At 35.3% G+C, this 17,172-nt stretch overlaps 1 protein-coding gene across 1 annotated transcript in view; it reads left to right on the top strand.

The window, feature by feature from the left end:
* The window catches only part of ALDH1A1 (aldehyde dehydrogenase 1 family member A1), a 60,166-nt gene extending 43,547 nt beyond the window's left edge, over positions 1-16,619 (top strand). The window contains exons 9-13 of the mRNA XM_023213291.2: positions 597-781; positions 5,471-5,635; positions 7,337-7,494; positions 11,115-11,189; positions 16,010-16,619. Of these exons, the coding sequence (XP_023069059.1) occupies positions 597-781; positions 5,471-5,635; positions 7,337-7,494; positions 11,115-11,189; positions 16,010-16,082 (656 nt within the window). The 3' untranslated portion in view covers positions 16,083-16,619. The remainder of the gene's footprint in view (positions 1-596; positions 782-5,470; positions 5,636-7,336; positions 7,495-11,114; positions 11,190-16,009) is intronic.
* The last annotated feature ends 553 nt before the right edge of the window (positions 16,620-17,172 follow it).

Below are 17,172 nucleotides of genomic sequence, written 5' to 3'. Positions count from 1 at the left end.
ATATGAAATAATACAGTATACTTTAGATAAATTTTGAAAATGTCTTTGCTAGAATAAAATCATAAGGTGAGTGAGTAATTCTAAGTTTAGTGTTTTTTGTTATTTTTTAGTTATTTTTATTTTGTTTTTCTTTCCCACAAAGATCACATGGCACTCTACTCTATTGAGTAGAGTATTTAAGAATCTTTTGAAATTATTTAATTCAATAGAAATGTCAGGTTTATTTATTATCTGTTTAAAATCTGGGGCCTGAAAGAAATAATCTCAGTCATCTAATTGTATAAGTGGAGATATTTATATAAATCATTTCCAATGAGATTTGATCTCATGATGAAATCTACATTCTTGGTGATGTCCATATTAAAGTTGTAATAGTAACCACTATTTTTTCAGATTCTATATGTTGCTCTTTTTTCCATGGTAAATGGAGGATCAGAAAGATTAATTTGCCACCTGGTTGGTAGGAGGCAAACTACATTGAGCCCATGTCTGACTCTACCACTTATAATTTTTCTTTATCTCCATGTGCGTCTGAGAAATATATAAAATACATAATTTTAGAAAGTATATCTTTAATGTGAATGTCTTCTTTGCAGTGGACAATGCTGTTGAATTTGCACACCATGGGGTATTCTACCACCAGGGCCAGTGTTGTATAGCCGCATCCAGGATTTTTGTGGAAGAATCAATTTATGATGAGTTTGTTCGAAGGAGTGTTGAGCGGGCTAAGAAGTATATCCTTGGAAATCCTCTGACCCCAGGAGTCACTCAAGGCCCTCAGGTAAGTATAAAATAGAAAGGATAGCATTTTCAGGGCACAGGAATAAAGTATCCTCTTTAGACCTAGATTTTATTGAATAAGATTACTTCCTATCTGCACACCTTCCTAGGTAACAATGCTGTGCCAGTTTGGTGATTAAAAGCAATCTAACTCCCAACGATAATGGAATCATCCTGTTTTTGTGTTGCCCAGTTTTCATCCTAGAAACAGTTTACCAGTCATGCTGGGAATTAAATACATGAGGAAAAATAACAAATGTTCTAATTTTTTTACTTTCCTCAATCTGCACACCTCTTGATTCCTATATACAGTTTTCTGTCCGCTTTGAAGTTCTTATACCTTCCTACCGTTTTTTCCTCCTCAATCCTTCATCTCAGCTGCCATCCTAAATCATCTGCAAGTCAACAGTTACTCTGAGTCCCTAATGGCAGTATGGGGTCCTAAAAGGTCCTGAGTCTCCTTTGTGGCAAACTTTATTTCAGTTGTTAAAGCCCAATTATTCCCCTAGGCACTCAGTTTTCTTTGTTTGTTTAAGCTTCTGGATCTTAGGTTGTGAATTTCTTCCTGCCCTTTGGGGTCTTGTTCTAGAGCAGTGATTCTAAACTAGGGGCAATTTTGCTCCCTTGCCCAGGGAATGTTTGGCAATATTTAGGGACATTTTAAGTTGTCATTACCTTGGTGAGAAGGGATGGCTCTACAGGGATCTAGTGAGTAGAGGCCAGAGATGCTGCTAAACATCCTGCAATGTACAGGACAGCCCCATGACAAAGAATTATCTGGCCCAAAACTCCAACAGGACTACTGCCGATAAGTCCTGCTCTGGAGTCTAGACATTAAGCTTAGAGGCTCTATTCTTTCACAATAAAGGTTTTATGCTGTTGCGTGCTGTTAATTTGAAACCAAACACTATTCTTAACTCATTCACTAAGCCAAAAGTAAATTCAATTAACTAAAAGTTAGTGAATGTTGCTATCAGCTAAAACTTGAGATGGCTACCTGGCAATGCCAAAAGGAACAAAGAGGACTTGATCCTGGACCTCATGGAGTTTACAGTCTAAGTAAGTTGGACCGTCGTGGATTTTTCTGTTCATCTCAAGACATCCAACTAGGAAAATCTTAGGACTTAGGCAGTGCCACATATTGAAATCGAAAAGCCCTAAAATAACTGGCAAGTGAGGTAATACTTTGTTTTATCTTAATCCCATTATATTTTGTATTTGTCTTTGAGTTTAATGAGTATGTAAAAGTAGTTGCCTTTTTTTCATATTTGGTGTATGGATGCCAAGAGACACATTCAAATAAATTTTGACTTGGTCTCCCATTTCAAAAAAGGATGGAATTTTAAGTTTTTTCTTGTGATTATTTTTCTCTCTAAATATCTATTTATCTATCTAACTAAAAGTGAAGCACTTTTCTTATTTTATTGGTGGATTGGTAGATGATTGATTAAATAGATAGATCTGAAGATACCTAATTGTTGGGCAGTACTTTCCTCCATTAGGACATCTTCACAATTCAACCAAAGACTCAAAAATTGAGCTGGAAGACATCATTGGTTTCAAGCTAAGGAAATTAAAATAGACTTAAAAAATCCTATTTGTAAGATTCTAAAGTAAATAATCCAGTGATCTGATTAATATAAGAATTTAGTTTCTATAAATGAATAGATTTTTATCACAAGTTGCATTGAGTCAGTAGGATAAGTAGGTATGTTAGAATTGGGAGAAACAAGACTAAAAAGCTCTGGGCTCCTTTACCGTTAAATATTCATCTGTTGTTAGGAGAAAGAACTTATGCAAAGGGGACACTCATTCACTAAGCTTTAGCCTATGGCCTCATCCAGGGGTGGTTGAGTGAACTGAGGCTTTTAAATACAATTATACAATCTTCCTCATTAAATATAACATCAAAATGGTTATAGAAAAAATAATGGTCAAAGAGATTTGTTTTGGGGAAAAAAATTAAAGTTTAAAAATCATTTGAAGATTACACATTTAAAGTATTTGGGGGTTAGAGCAATTACAAAATACATATGTATACTTTGTATATTTGTATTATATCTGTGCATTCATGTGTGTATATTTTTTCATATTTCAAGTGATTTTCCTATTTGATTTTATAGAAAAAAATATGTATTGTCTTAAACTTGGAAAAATTAGTATTTTCATTTGAAAAAGAAATTGTGATAGCCACATAAACTGTATTAAAATTATCACAGAGTAGCACCTTATAATAGTGTGGAAAGATGGACTTTTGAGTTGCAGGCTGGATTTAAAATCCAACCTTCCTGAAACTATTGTCTTATGTGTAGAATGGGCATAGAAACCTCAATCTTTTGCAGTGCAATTGGATAATCTATAAAATGCATCCATCAGAGTGCTTGGTCCACATGCTCAAATGTCTAGTAAATAAATAAAAATTACATGCTTCTATTTATACCTATGGTGACAATTATCATACAGATCAATGACTTCTATATCTATTCATTGCTTTTGTTGATACATGGTTTCTGAATAATTTTAGAACATCTAAGTGCTTTTGCTCAATTCATCTTCTTTAACCCATTAAGCCTAAGGAATTAAAGAATTTACCCATTCAAACACATTAAAATATTTCCTTTGAGACTGCTACAATATCATGACCTACCTATTACATTTCATAGACTAGCCCATAGGCCAATGGCCCATCACATAAAAAAGCCCCAGCTACATCCTAGCATTATTGAACAGTCCCTGGTGTCCAGAAAGAAGGTCAAGTTTATATATCATCAATCTGATGCCTTCTGAAGAAAGTTTGTATTTGTGGTGAATCAAAATTAGCCAGATAAAACTGACCAGTCCCTAAGTAGAGCTTAATTTTTTGTTTGTAGTCCCAAGCTCCATCACAGTGTTCCTCAGTCTTTCCTGTGCCTTAATTCAGTAGATTTAAGGTGGGGTCTTAAATCTACTGAATTTAAGATTTAAAATTAAATCTGTGCCTGGGGATTCAGTAGATCTGAGGTGGGGTCAAAGAAGCACATTTGGCTACCAAATGATGCTGCAGCTGCTGGTTGTAGGACCACATTGTCACTAGCAAGGCACGGAAGTATGAAGGCCTATAGTTTCATAAGTTAGTGACCATCTAAGTTTTCCAACAAATAAGTCTTTTCAGCCCTTTTCTCCAGTGAGTATGCAGGGATTGGATTGGCACTGGTTATTCAATATGGTCACAGGCAGGAAAACATGATGACTTGGGAAATATATCTTGAAATAAAAACCAAATATCATGATGTTGAGGGCATAGTCAGATTAATATGTTCTAATAAGACAGAAAGCTTTATGTGGAGGTACATGGACCCTTGACTATTTATTAAGAAACTAGAATATCTTACCCAGGCAGAATTTATCTCACCCCACCCCTTATTCTGCTACTATTCAACCTATGTAGTAATTTAAATATTTCTTCTTAACACTACAATTTCCTTAATCTGCTAGAAATGAATGAATATTTTCCTTCTGGGATATTATATTAAATATTGCACTAAAGACCGTTGAGCAACATTGTACCAAATATTGTGCCAAATTTTAGAAAATAGTTTCTAGTTTCAAACAGTGCTTAATCTAGTTAGATATGGGGGTTGGACTGTGTCCAGTTAGAAATAACTTTATGGAAGTCTTTTCTTGGCTTTGGAAGATAGAGAAGATTTGCAGAATCAGAGAAAGTGAAACATAAAATTTTCAAGTAGTGGGAAGTTAAACCTACAAGAGCTTCCACCCTCCAACCCATCTTAGCTCCTAGATCTCCTGTTTTTCCTTTAATCCTTAACCCCTGCTACACCTGAGATAGGCAGCCCTCAGCAGTGACTTGGAATCCAAGAGTCACCCAGTCATTCAACATCACAAAATAGAAATTGAGACAAAAATTAGCCCCCGATTTCAGTGCTTGAAGGAAAGGTATGTGTTCCTGGTGTTCACAACCACAACTCTGAAGTCATTTATTTTCCTTTTAAAATTAGTGTTTAAATAAAGACCATTTAAAGTTCTGTAATACCTGGCATCTATTTAGATGTGGCTCATTTAATAAAGCAGGATGGTGACGTTCAGGACAGGCCAGAATTCAAAGCGAACCTACCTACTGTCCCAGTGGGACCAGAACTGGGAAGGGTGCCCAGACTATGGTCAGAATGGGATCTCCAAGGGCATCGGACAGGTCAGACGGGGTGATTCAGAAATGGGGAGATCAAACAGAGGCTCGGGAGTCTTCTAAGAACAGTCTTAAAGCATCTGTTTCCCAACAGATCTAATGAAACCCCGTATCAAAGTTCTCTTTTTCTCTTTTCCCTCCTTTCATTTCAACCAGGACAATAGTTTCCAGGTAAATGTATTCAGATTAACAGGCATTTCTACCAGAGAAAATAAATGATGATTGTGTAAAAGGTATTTATGTGTTTGCAGTGCTGAATGCTTTTCCTATATAACTATAGAACAAATGTTAAATACAAATATCTATCTTCAAGAGATTTTTCCCTGAAAAGTCATTAGAAGAAAATGTATCCAAAGAATGAATCTGAGCCTCTGTTAGCTGTTTTGATTCAATATCTGGTTTAATTGCAATATTTTAGCATTTTGAAGCCTTTGTTAACAGGCCCAGTAATGTGTTATCTTTACAAGTGACTACGTTTTTTCTTTTCATGTGATATTTTTCAAATAGATTGACAAAGAACAATATGATAAAATACTTGACCTCATTGAGAGTGGGAAGAAAGAAGGGGCCAAACTGGAATGTGGAGGAGGCCCTTGGGGGAATAAAGGCTACTTTGTCCAGCCCACGGTGTTCTCTAATGTTACAGATGAGATGCGCATTGCCAAAGAGGAGGTAAATGGTTTCATTCTGTATGTGGGATCTCAAAGAGTAGAACTCATAGAAGCAGAGATTGGAATGGTGGTTACCAGAGGCTTGGGGGAGTGGAGGATGAGGGTTGGGAAATGTTAGTCAAAGGATTCAAAATTTCAATTAGGAGGAATAAGTTCAAGAGAGCTATCATAAATATCCTGACTGTAATTAATAACAATGTATTGTACACTTGAATATTGCTAAGAGAGTCAATTTTAAGTGTTCTCACCAAAAAGAGATAATTATATAGGTTCTACTTTCTGGTTCCATGTTTGCCCTATATAGCCTTTTTCTACATAACAGCCATCCATGTATTTGAAAACAGCATTTGTCTCCTCTATCACTCCTTACCTTCTATGTGCTCTTGGTCCTTTCATTCTTGCCTATCTTGATTAATACCAGATAAGAGGTGGAAACAATCTTCAATTAAGGAAACATTTATTGTGTTCCTGTAATAGATTAATATATAGGAGAACAGCTAGCTTGCTACTTCAAAGTAGGAGCCTGGAGCTATGTGCTGTATTCAATAAAAATTATGTAAAATATGAACACATTTATTAGAGTAGCAGCTGTGTATATGGTTCCTACATTCAAATATGATTCGATTTATAACGTTAAGATTTGCACTCAACCTCTATTGAACAGTAGCCCCTCCCTTCTGACACTTAAATCAGTGGTGAACACCAGAAAACCATTTGTTATTTCTGATTTTTGTCTCCCTTCATTCACATTTCCCAAAACATTCTGGTAATTTCAGAGGAGTCTTTATTTGGTCTTAATAGATCAAATACAGGAGCTATATGGAAATTTTTTTTCCATATGGAAATGCAGGAGCTTAATTTTAAAGAGAAAATCCAGTTGTTTTTCTTCTACCTGAGGCTGAGATACAGGGTGAATTGAGTTTGGGCTGCAGTAACCAGGGACTTAGTGAAAGCAAAAGAGTAATTTAGGCTAGAGTAAGCAAATTGTGATTTTTGTTTTCTGTCCTGCAGTTATAGCCATTACCAATGAACTTCTGCTTTGATAAGAATAGGATGGTTTAGAATGTATAAGCTCTTGCAGTAATGAACAATTCTGTTTAATATATTTAAGTTGCCTAAGACTTTGCTACAGAGTAGACTAGAAGTTCATGATGTTTACCTAACTTGGCTAATTATGAAAAGTAATTAGTAATTATTCTACTGAGTATAGTAGAATAGTTAATATTTTACCAATGGCATACAGGTGTTTAAAGCATTATTATTATCAATCATTGCCTATTCATTTATCCAGTAGATTGCTTTCTGGGGCTTGTAATTATATGTAGTGACTTGGAAGATAAGAAAAACTAGAGAGTGAATTTAAAATACTCCCAAGTGAAAAAGAAATTCTGAAGTTAATGATTTGTTGCACAATCATAAGTTCTTGAAAGCTTAATTCCAACATCTAGAAACTTAATATTGCCTTAATTATTTGTACCCTTTCTTCTTCCAAAGGAAATTCAACAACTGATAGTTAAACTGAAATTTAACTATCTGTTTTCACCTACCATTTTTACAGTTAACTATTTGGATTCTCACACATAGGTTTGAGATGAGCAACAAAATCTTAATCAATTTAGGATAGTGTATAGGAAAAAAAAACCTACAATATCATTTTTCATTTTAACCTATTATTTTTACTTATTTATTTCTTGTGGTATAGATTTTTGGACCAGTGCAGCAAATCATGAAGTTTAAATCTTTAGATGATGTGATCAAAAGAGCAAACAATACTTTCTATGGCTTATCAGCAGGAGTCTTTACCAAAGACATTGATAAAGCCGTAACAATCTCCTCTGCTCTGCAGGCAGGAACAGTGTGGTAAGTCCAACCTAAGTAATGTAGTCTTTTCAGTAATAACCACATTAACAGATCACTACCTTGAACCTTTTCAGACTTGGATTTTTCATTTGGAATTACCTATCCTTCTCTAGAAAAGCAGTTGCTGCCTTGAAAAACAAACAACAGGCTGGGCGTGGTGGCTCACGTCTGTAATCCCAGAACTTTGGGAGACTGAGGCGGGTGGATCACCTGAGGTCAGGAGTTTGAGACCAGCCTGGCCAACATGGTGAAACACCATGTCTACTAAAAAAAAAAACAAAAAGTAGCTGGGTGTGGTGCCTGTAATCCCAGCTACGTGGAGGATGAGGCAGGAGAATTGCTTGAGCCCGGGAGGCGGAGGTTGTGGTTGCAGTGAGCTATGATCATGCCATTGTATTGTACTCTAGCCTCAGCAACAAGAGCAAAACTCTGTCTCAAAAAAAAAAAAAGAAAAAAGAAAAAAGAAAAAAAAAAGCTTTATTGGAAGAACTTTAGGGAGGATATTTTCTTTAACTTTATCTAGCTTCTTGAAATTACTTACCAAAAATATTGTATTGATGTTTGGTAAACACAATATAAGAACTGCTAAGTAATTTCTGGGCACTTGGTACTGTGCTGTATACAGGGAGGTAAAGAATAAGTTCTGTTTAACCAATAAACAATACTTACTTGGTACCCTTGTGTATGCAAATATTTAATTCTTATATCAGCCTTCTTACTCTAGGATTATTACAGATAATTGAAGTTACTTTTTAAAAATTGAATTTTGAAGATCCCCTCCCTCTCCAATTTTTGACCTAGTTTATATCTCTTATTTTTATACTTTAATCAAGATGATATAAACATGAAGTCTATGTCTCTCAAACTGTTGCATTCTATACTCAACCATCAGTCTCTAGACTATGTCTGTGGTCACTTTGGCCCCATTAGCCTCATTTTGGCCCCTCAGTCCTGGCAATAGCCCAAGGTTATTTTCCTTCCCAACACTAAGTCACACCTAGATCAGACCTATGCAGTATTTTTCTTTCTCTTTTCTTCTTTCTTTTCTTTTCTTTTCTTTCTTTCTTTCTTTCTTTCTTTCTTTCTTTCTTTCTTTCTTTCTTTCTTTCTTTCTTTCTCTCTCTTTCTCTCTCTCTCTTTCTCTTTCTCCTTCTCTCTTTCTTTCTCTCTCTCTTTCTCTTTCTCTCTCTCTCTCTATTTATTTATTTATTTGATGGAGTCTCACTCTGTCACCCAGGCTGGAGTGCAGTGGTGCGATATTGGGTCACTGTAACCTCTGCCTCCTGGGTTCAAGTGATTCTCCTGCCTCAGCCTCCCAAGTAGCTGGGACTACAGACATGCACCACCAAGCCCAGCTAATCTTTGTATTTTGTTTTATTCTTTTTTTAGTAGAGATGAGGTTTCACCATGTTGACCACGCTGGTCTCGAACTCCTGACCTCAAGTGATCCACCCGTCTTGGCCTCCCAAAGGGCTAGGATTACAGGCCTGAGCCACCATGCTAGCCTGGACCTATACAATATTCTAAGGCTGTGATTCTCAGCCCTGGCTGTTTGTTAGAATAATCTTGGGGGCTTTAAAAATGTGTAAACAGATTTGGGGCCGGGGAGGGTGTATATTAACACAAATTATATCAATGCTATAGTTTGAATTTCTCCTCCAAAGCTCATGTGGCAATTTAATTGCCATTGTAACAGCAATAAGAAGTGGGCCTAATGGGAGACTCTTAAATAAAATTCAGCAAGTTCTTCTTGAATAGTCAATACAGCTAGTGATAAATATAGAATTTGCCTATGATAAAAGCATTAATAAAATTCAGCATAGTTACTGTGTGTATGTATATTATCACCATTTACTGAAGATATATATACCAAGTACTACAACAGGAATACGCTTCATGCAATCTTACGCATACCTTGAAACAATCCTATTAAATATTATCATCTCCACTTTACACATGAGGAAACACTTGCTTACAGATGACAGATGACATTTTGAACTCAAAGTTTTTGCCGAGTGAACATTTCTCAGTTCTCTGTTAATTCACAGTGAAAACAGTTTCATTTCTAGTCTACAGTAAAATGAGCAAACTTATTCTCTGCACTTTTTAACAAAGACAAATTTCAGGTTTTGTATTTTCGACTAGCAGAATGTTCCATGCTTGCTTGATGAAGCTTGTTATGACATCACCCCACTGAAGGTCTTGGGAATCCCCAATCAGGAATTTCCTCTATTAGGAAAAGCAGAGGGGACCATCTTGTTACTATATATCCTAGAAGATAATAATTTTCTGGCATTGTCCCAGACCTAATAGCTGCTTGGTGTTTTCAGGAAAATTATTGAACTCCAGAGTTGCAGGAATTTTACTCATAATTTCAAAGTAGGTATTTGATTTTGCAATTTAAAGGGCAGTTAAACAAATCTGAGACAATACTGCCTTTTATAAGTGTAAATTTATTAAAGGAATTATCCCTCCAGGATGAGAGACATAATTAAGAACTCTACGGTCCAGTGAGAATGTGGAACTTTGGAAACTGGGATAGTGTTTTAACAAAGAAAACATCTGAATGTTATCTCAGGATAAAAGTAATGACCAAAGTCTTCAAAGTATAATACAATTTATCTGGAAGCCACCCTGGCTTTTTTGTTTGTTTGATTGGTTGGTTGGTTTTCTAAATTTTTTTGTAGAGGCAAGGGTTTGCTGTGTTCCCCAGGCTGGTCTCGAACTCTTGGGCTCAAGTGATCCTCCTGCCTCAGTCTCTAGCTACTAACCCAGGCTCTGGAAGCCACATTGTTGTCCACCTATTAAAATAGCATGAAGGGAGAGAAAAGTATAAACATAAATCTCCTTTAAAAAGTGTTTTTCTCTTGTGTATAATGAGAATCATGTACATAATTAGATTTTGCTAACTTTGGCCACCAGTAAATTTAAAGCTAAACATAGTTTATGGTCTGCAAAACTGCATTCTAATTTTCCCCATCTTGATCTTCTATTGTAATTTTTTGTTGGACTCTAATTACTCCCATTCATGTAATTATGTTTGTTTATACAAGTATCTTTAAACACTTTATGAAACATGACAGGGAATAAATAATAATTAAACCCAACTCCTGCTAATGCCTCTGTTTAGCAATTTATTTAACCAATTAATGGGGAAAAAATTAACTGAGTAATATGATACATATTACAATTGCAAAAGAAAATTGATTCTAGCCTGTTAAGTACAGAAACATCAAGAGAATTACAAGCTGATCCATATATAGGCAGTAATGAATATCGATCCAACAACCTCTAGCTTCTAGCAAACCATATCCTTCCCCCTACAGCATAGTGACTATTCTATCTTTTGTAAATTCAGACTACCACTTCTCAGGGACACAATGTACGACCAAAATGACTGTCCACATATGCAGTTGCACTATTCTATTTGTTTCTAGGTAGTGTGTATCCATATATGTCTGCATTCTAATTTATAGTGCTGCTTTTTATATCAAGATGAGTATGTTATATTGAAATTAATGGAGTTTGTAAGGAGCTTTCTAAATTTCTAAAACTGCCATAAAGGAGTTTTTTTTTCACACATTAAGTATTGTCTATAATGCACTTTTCTTTCTCTTCAGGGTGAATTGCTATGGCGTGGTAAGTGCCCAGTGTCCCTTTGGTGGATTCAAGATGTCTGGAAATGGACGAGAACTGTAAGAATAACGTTCTATTAAGATAAATATTTACTTTTATGAAAATGATTTTCATTCCCAGGGAATTAGCTCATAGTTTTCACCTTAAATAAAACCTGCCTCTGTTCTTTCCTGGAGATTCATAGCACCAAATAGCTTATTAAATGTTGGATCTACTCCATAGTGCAAAAGGTGATTGCAGAAGGCAACATAATTTACTAAGTTCCTACTATATTTTAGGGACTATATTAAGCAACTTACATTGGTGATTGCAATGTTGCTTGCTTTTACAATTGCTTGCTGTATATATGAATGTAATCCATTTGGGAAACATTTCCAGAAAAGAGGTGGAAGCTATGAATTGGTGATTGTAAGAAACGTGCAAATGTAAACACTGTAGTTATTTGAATAAACCATTTAAATAAGTAAATTAGGTGACTTATGTAAAAGAAACTTCAGTGTAAGAGGAATGATTCCCATTTGTTGAGATATTATTGATGTAGACTTCAAAATTTTTGATTACCATAAGGAGTTATTTTTAGTACTAAAATTTAAACTTAAAATGAAATTTGAGGAAAACATGTTTTATAGTAGTGACTAGATTAAGATATTTATATATAAATGCATTTATGAAATTTCAATTACTTTTGAAACCAGGGTATATAGACTTTTTAAGAATGCACATATATATGTAAATACAGAAACTAGTGGCAATATGCTTAGTTGATTCTACGCAATTTTAGTCATTTTATTTCTTAAAACTTTTTATATGTATTAGTGTAAACATTTATGAAGAAAAAATAGAAACCTTATAGTATCAAACATAGATTGTAAACTTGCTCGTTTTATGATTAGCAAGTGAAAATGTGTCTTTCTCAATTTCTAAACGCATTAAATAGTTGAGTACCCTACTCTAATGATTCAGCAAAATTATAAGGAAACAAATATCTCTGGGGAGTCAGTGAAATGGGAAAATTATAAAATGACCAGTCTACTTTCTTAATATGTTTTCATTCATTAAGCACTTGCTATGTGTAAGGTCCTAGGAATCCCGGAGACATGACACTGAGTTCCATCCTTTACATAACTGTGGTGGCATGGGAAATATGTAAAACGACATGCGAAATAACCTACATACACTATGAAATAAGTAGTAATACACTGGGTCTCCATATCCTATGGAGATAGAGAAATAATTGAAGTGCAGAGCAAAGTATTGAAGAAAACCTAGACACTACCAGAGTTTAAGAGTCAGGATGGCATCTCTCTAACCATCGCTATTTTCATCTGTCAGACAAGGCCAAGGATTGTGAGTGTGGATAAGAGTGGAAGAAGCAAATCGATCTTTTAACCTCTATTCCATGCTTAAGATTCTATAGTTCTGACCCCAGTGGAAATCCAGCCGCTGAAAACTTAATGGCAGTTGATGGAGAAGAAAACTTCTCTGAACAGAAGAGACCAAACTTCCTCTAGGGCAGAAAGCAAGTGTAGGATATCAATTAGCAGAGAAGAGGGCTTTCTTGCATGGAACATTACATGTTGTATGTTGAGGGGCTAGTTAATTTGGTTGATTGGTGTGGATTTATGGGGATGAAACACATGATTTCAGAGTTACATATGATACAGATTAAGAAGTCCTGCACTTAAGAAATTTGATTTAGATTTTATTAGTGGAGTAGTGAAAAGCCATGGATATATTTAGAATGTTGCTAAGGTAGAACAAAAGATTAGCCCATCAAAAATGCATGGCGTAGCTGAGAAAACATTACTGGTGTCTGACCAGCTGAATTTGATTCCTGATTCTGCCACTTGCCAGCCATGCACCCCAGTTCAAGCTACCTAACTTCTGAGCCTCTACTTTCTCATATTTCACGGAGATGTTTCCATTCCACTTAACATGGAATGAGAGTTCTTGTGAGAGTTAAATGACATACTGAATATTAAATCCCTAGCCACATAACTGCCACAAAATGTAAATTCAACAAATGGGTTTCTTCCTTCCCTAGTTTCTTCTCTTTCTATTACTGGAGAATCTCTTGGCAAAACTAATTACTTTGTACAAAAAGTAAGAACAAAGGTTGGATTTCTTTGAAGGGCAGTTGGTTCGTTGCTTGCCTGGTTATCTAACAACACATTTCACTGAGAACATTGAAGATAAAATAATCAAAAGGAATGCAGGACTAAAGTAGACCAAACATGTCAATTTTGTTGAAAATAATTTGGTCAGACTTTAAGGTGAAGGCATAAAGAAATCAAATAAGAGGAGGACTGAAAACAGGAATCAACCATCAATAATTTCCTAAAACTCTAGAACGTAGGTATAGCTAATTTCTTTCAAATACAAACGACAAAGTTGTGTGTATTTTTTTTTTTACTTCGAAAATTCAACTTGAGAATGGTACAGTTAAAGTCTACCTGAAACCAAATTTGGTGAACTTAATAAACAAGTCATTTGCTGCAAGATGTTCCAAGAGTTACAAGTTATTACTCAGATGATGACCTCAAATGACTCCCAAGAGTTAATTTACAAATTTTCCTTAACAATAGAAAGACAGAATTGATCAGTTGAGAACAGCGCCCTCAAAGAGCCAAAAATGGTGTTATGTGGACCCCAATATGTTTGAAGGTGATACAGAGTATGCAAACCTTGATTTTGCATCTCTGATCGTAGTGTTGGCACTGGGATTAGTTAAAAGACAGAAATTTCTCCCTTTGTGTAATTGTACTCAGTTTCACTTAGGTTAGCATAGATCCTTTAAGACTTTGCTAGTATGCCATTTTAAATTTCATTGGCTCTCAGCACTTCACATGATATTTTTTTCCTGCTGTTCCATAGAAAAGGGGAGCAAGGAAGTGTAAACTAATGGTTGGATAGTGAGAACACAAATGAATTTTTTTTTCTTGAGGATATTTACCAAGTCTGTTCAGCAAACAGTTCTTCTGTGCCTACTTAATTAGTGCCGGTCTCAATCCTGGGTACAGAGAGGAAATCAGATGTAATGTGGTACTAGTACCTTTTTTTTTTTTTTTTAACAGTGTGGACCCTGGAGAAGAAGCATAGGTTGATATCACTTGCAAGTTTATTACCAATAAACAAATCTATGTAAGGTTGAAAGGTCCTCTATGCCAGTATGCTTGTTTGTAATATTGGGTCACATTATTTCCAAACACTTATTACCAGTGCCAACTCAGGCTTCACTCGAGACCTACTAAATCAGAATCAGTACTTGAATAAGGTCCCAGGTGATTTGTACATTGAAGATTTTAGAAGTATACAAACTAACTCACAGACACAGTAAGATGAAGAGAAATCCAAACAGATGTTTGGGGCTATGTCGTAGATACAGTATAGGCATAGGAATCCTAAAGAACAGGACATATTTCAGCCTGAATATGATAATAATCCCACTTATTACTCTCCTGAGAGCTTCAAGTGTCTATGTAACCCAAAACACAATGGAAAACCTATTGGTGAAAGTCATGGGTTGATTGATCTAACCCTGAGATAAAATACTTATTAAAATATTATCTTTTAATGGGTTTCAGACAGTTGAGGCTAAGCCCTTTAATTACTTTAAGGAACATGCTCACTGAAGCTCTTGAAAGGTATTTCCAAAAGCTTAATTGCCCAAGAAAATAATCAGTGTAAGAGTATTAGGTTTCCCAGCAGAAAATGATGTCTTCTACATACCTGTCTATATCACAAGAAGGGAGGGGTAAAAAAGGATCAAGATCTTATTCTTTTGTAAGCCTACATGTGCATGAGTGTTATGATTTTGAGACTACTCTTACATACATGTAATTTGATCCTCTCATCAAAACAATATAGAGAATAACTGAGCCCAGTCTTTTTAGTCATCTCTTCAACAAGGGGTAAATCAGTCAGTTTCTAAACCTGGTGGGAGGTCCCCATAAACCTGATAACAAGGTCCCAGAGTCCAAACTGATTGACTCGGGTTAATTCCTGATCATTTGGGTTGAACTTCAGAGTTATCCAAGAAAATGGTGGGGGATAGAGGAGGTTGTATAAAGGGGAAAAACCAAGAACTAGAAAAAAGCCCAAGAGCCTGAATTTAGACCAATCTGTCATCTTCCTCCTCTTAAAAGAAAACAACTTAAAATTAAAAAAAAAAAAAAAAAACACTTCAAACAACAAAGGTCAGGTTTTTATTTTGCCAAGAATCAAAAGATTTTGCTGAAACTACTGCTGCAAAATATTTTGTTTCAAGCCATGTTAGGGCACCTTAGACTGCAAATGAAACCGTGTTCAATTTCTATCCCCTTCCCACTTCTGTGACAATCACACATGGTGAATACAAGCTCTAGTCTAGTTCTACAGTAAAACTACAGCAAAACTGTAGAACTAGAGTAGAGCTTGTAGTGATCATATATTGCTACTTCTCCTCTTGTCCTATGTCCGTCTTATTTCAATCTAAACTAGAAATGACAAAATTCTTGTTGGGTTGAATTGTCTTTTGAGTAGTTTTAGAGCTTTTTGTTTTCTTTTCATTTTTCCAAGATGACATTGTTGCATCTGCAGTTAGAGTTTTTAAAATCAAGTAGAATAATGTCAAAAGGGGACTATTTCTGTGAGAAATCAACTGACAGTACATGATTATTTAAAATGAAAGTTTTAAAGAAAATTTTCCCCACAAGGGAATCTGTGTAAGACCAGAAAGCTTACGATTGGCTAGCTACTATATGAGATGCTCTGTACACAAGAAATACTTTCTATTGTCCCTAGCCAGTAAAACAAGAACAAACTTGTACCAAACATGAACTATAGCATATTTACACTGCTGTGCTAAACGGTGTTTGTGGTATGTTTTCCTTCTCTCTAGGGGAGAGTACGGTTTCCATGAATACACAGAGGTCAAAACAGTCACGGTGAAAATCTCTCAGAAGAACTCATAAAGAAAATACAAGAATGGAGAGAAGCTCTTCAACAGCTAAGCATCTCCTACAGTCACTAATACAGTAGATTTTTAAAGACAAAATTTTCCTTTTCTTGATTTTTTTAAACATAAGCTAAATCATATTAGTATTAACACTACCCATAGAAAACTTGACATGTAGCTTGTTCTGAAAGAATTATTTGCCTTCTGAAATGTGACCCCCAAGTCCTGTCCTAAATAAAAAAAGACAAATTTGGATGTATGATCTCTCTAGCTTTGCCATAGTTGTGTGATTTTTCTTTGTAGCTGCTTTTCCAGGATAATGATTTCATAGAAAGGGAACAGTTGCATTTAGCTTCTTTCCCTTAGCGACTCCTTGAAGTACTTAACATACATGTTAACTGCAGAGTAAATTGCTGTTCCCAGTAGTTATAAAGTCCTTGGACTGTTTTGAAAAGTTTCCTAGGATGTCATGTCTGCTTGTCAAATGAAATAATCCCTGTAATATGTAGCTGTAAACTGAATATAAAGCTTAATAAAAACAACCTTGCATGATTCTTGTTACTTTTGAATTTTTTAAGTACAAGTTTTGGTTACAGTGATTTCTTCTTGTCACTTAAAAACAGTATTAAACTGAGTATAAAGGTACATTTAAAAGTAAAAGTCTAATCCACCCATTCTCAAATGCATAAAGAAACATGTTGTATTTTCCAGAAGAATTCTTGAAATCAATACATTTTATTTGAAATAGATGGCCTCAGTCCTTCAGTAAGCAATTATTGAGTTCCTACCAAGTTTTGGATGTGTTAAGTGTTGTAGAAAAGAGGTGAATAATGAGTGGTCCATTATCTGAAGATCTTTAATTTAGTGGTTAATAATGACACAATCCCTGTACCACAGAAAGGAAAGGTCATTTAAAAATGAGGATTTTACAAACTTGCAGTGACTTGCAGAAGTGGCCATGATGAAGGCTAACTGAGGGAATTGGGAATGGCCTCAGGTAGGAAATTTAACTGAGTATAAACCTTAATAATGAGCAATTTTGCAATGAATAAAAGGGAAAGAGGTTCAACAAAATTTATTGGGACATGTTCCATTGAAAAAAAACA

The sequence above is a fragment of the Piliocolobus tephrosceles genome, chromosome 14 (assembly GCF_002776525.5).
Source record: "Piliocolobus tephrosceles isolate RC106 chromosome 14, ASM277652v3, whole genome shotgun sequence".
Taxonomy (NCBI): domain Eukaryota; kingdom Metazoa; phylum Chordata; class Mammalia; order Primates; family Cercopithecidae; genus Piliocolobus; species Piliocolobus tephrosceles.
This window is presented reverse-complemented; position numbering and strand designations above follow the sequence as displayed.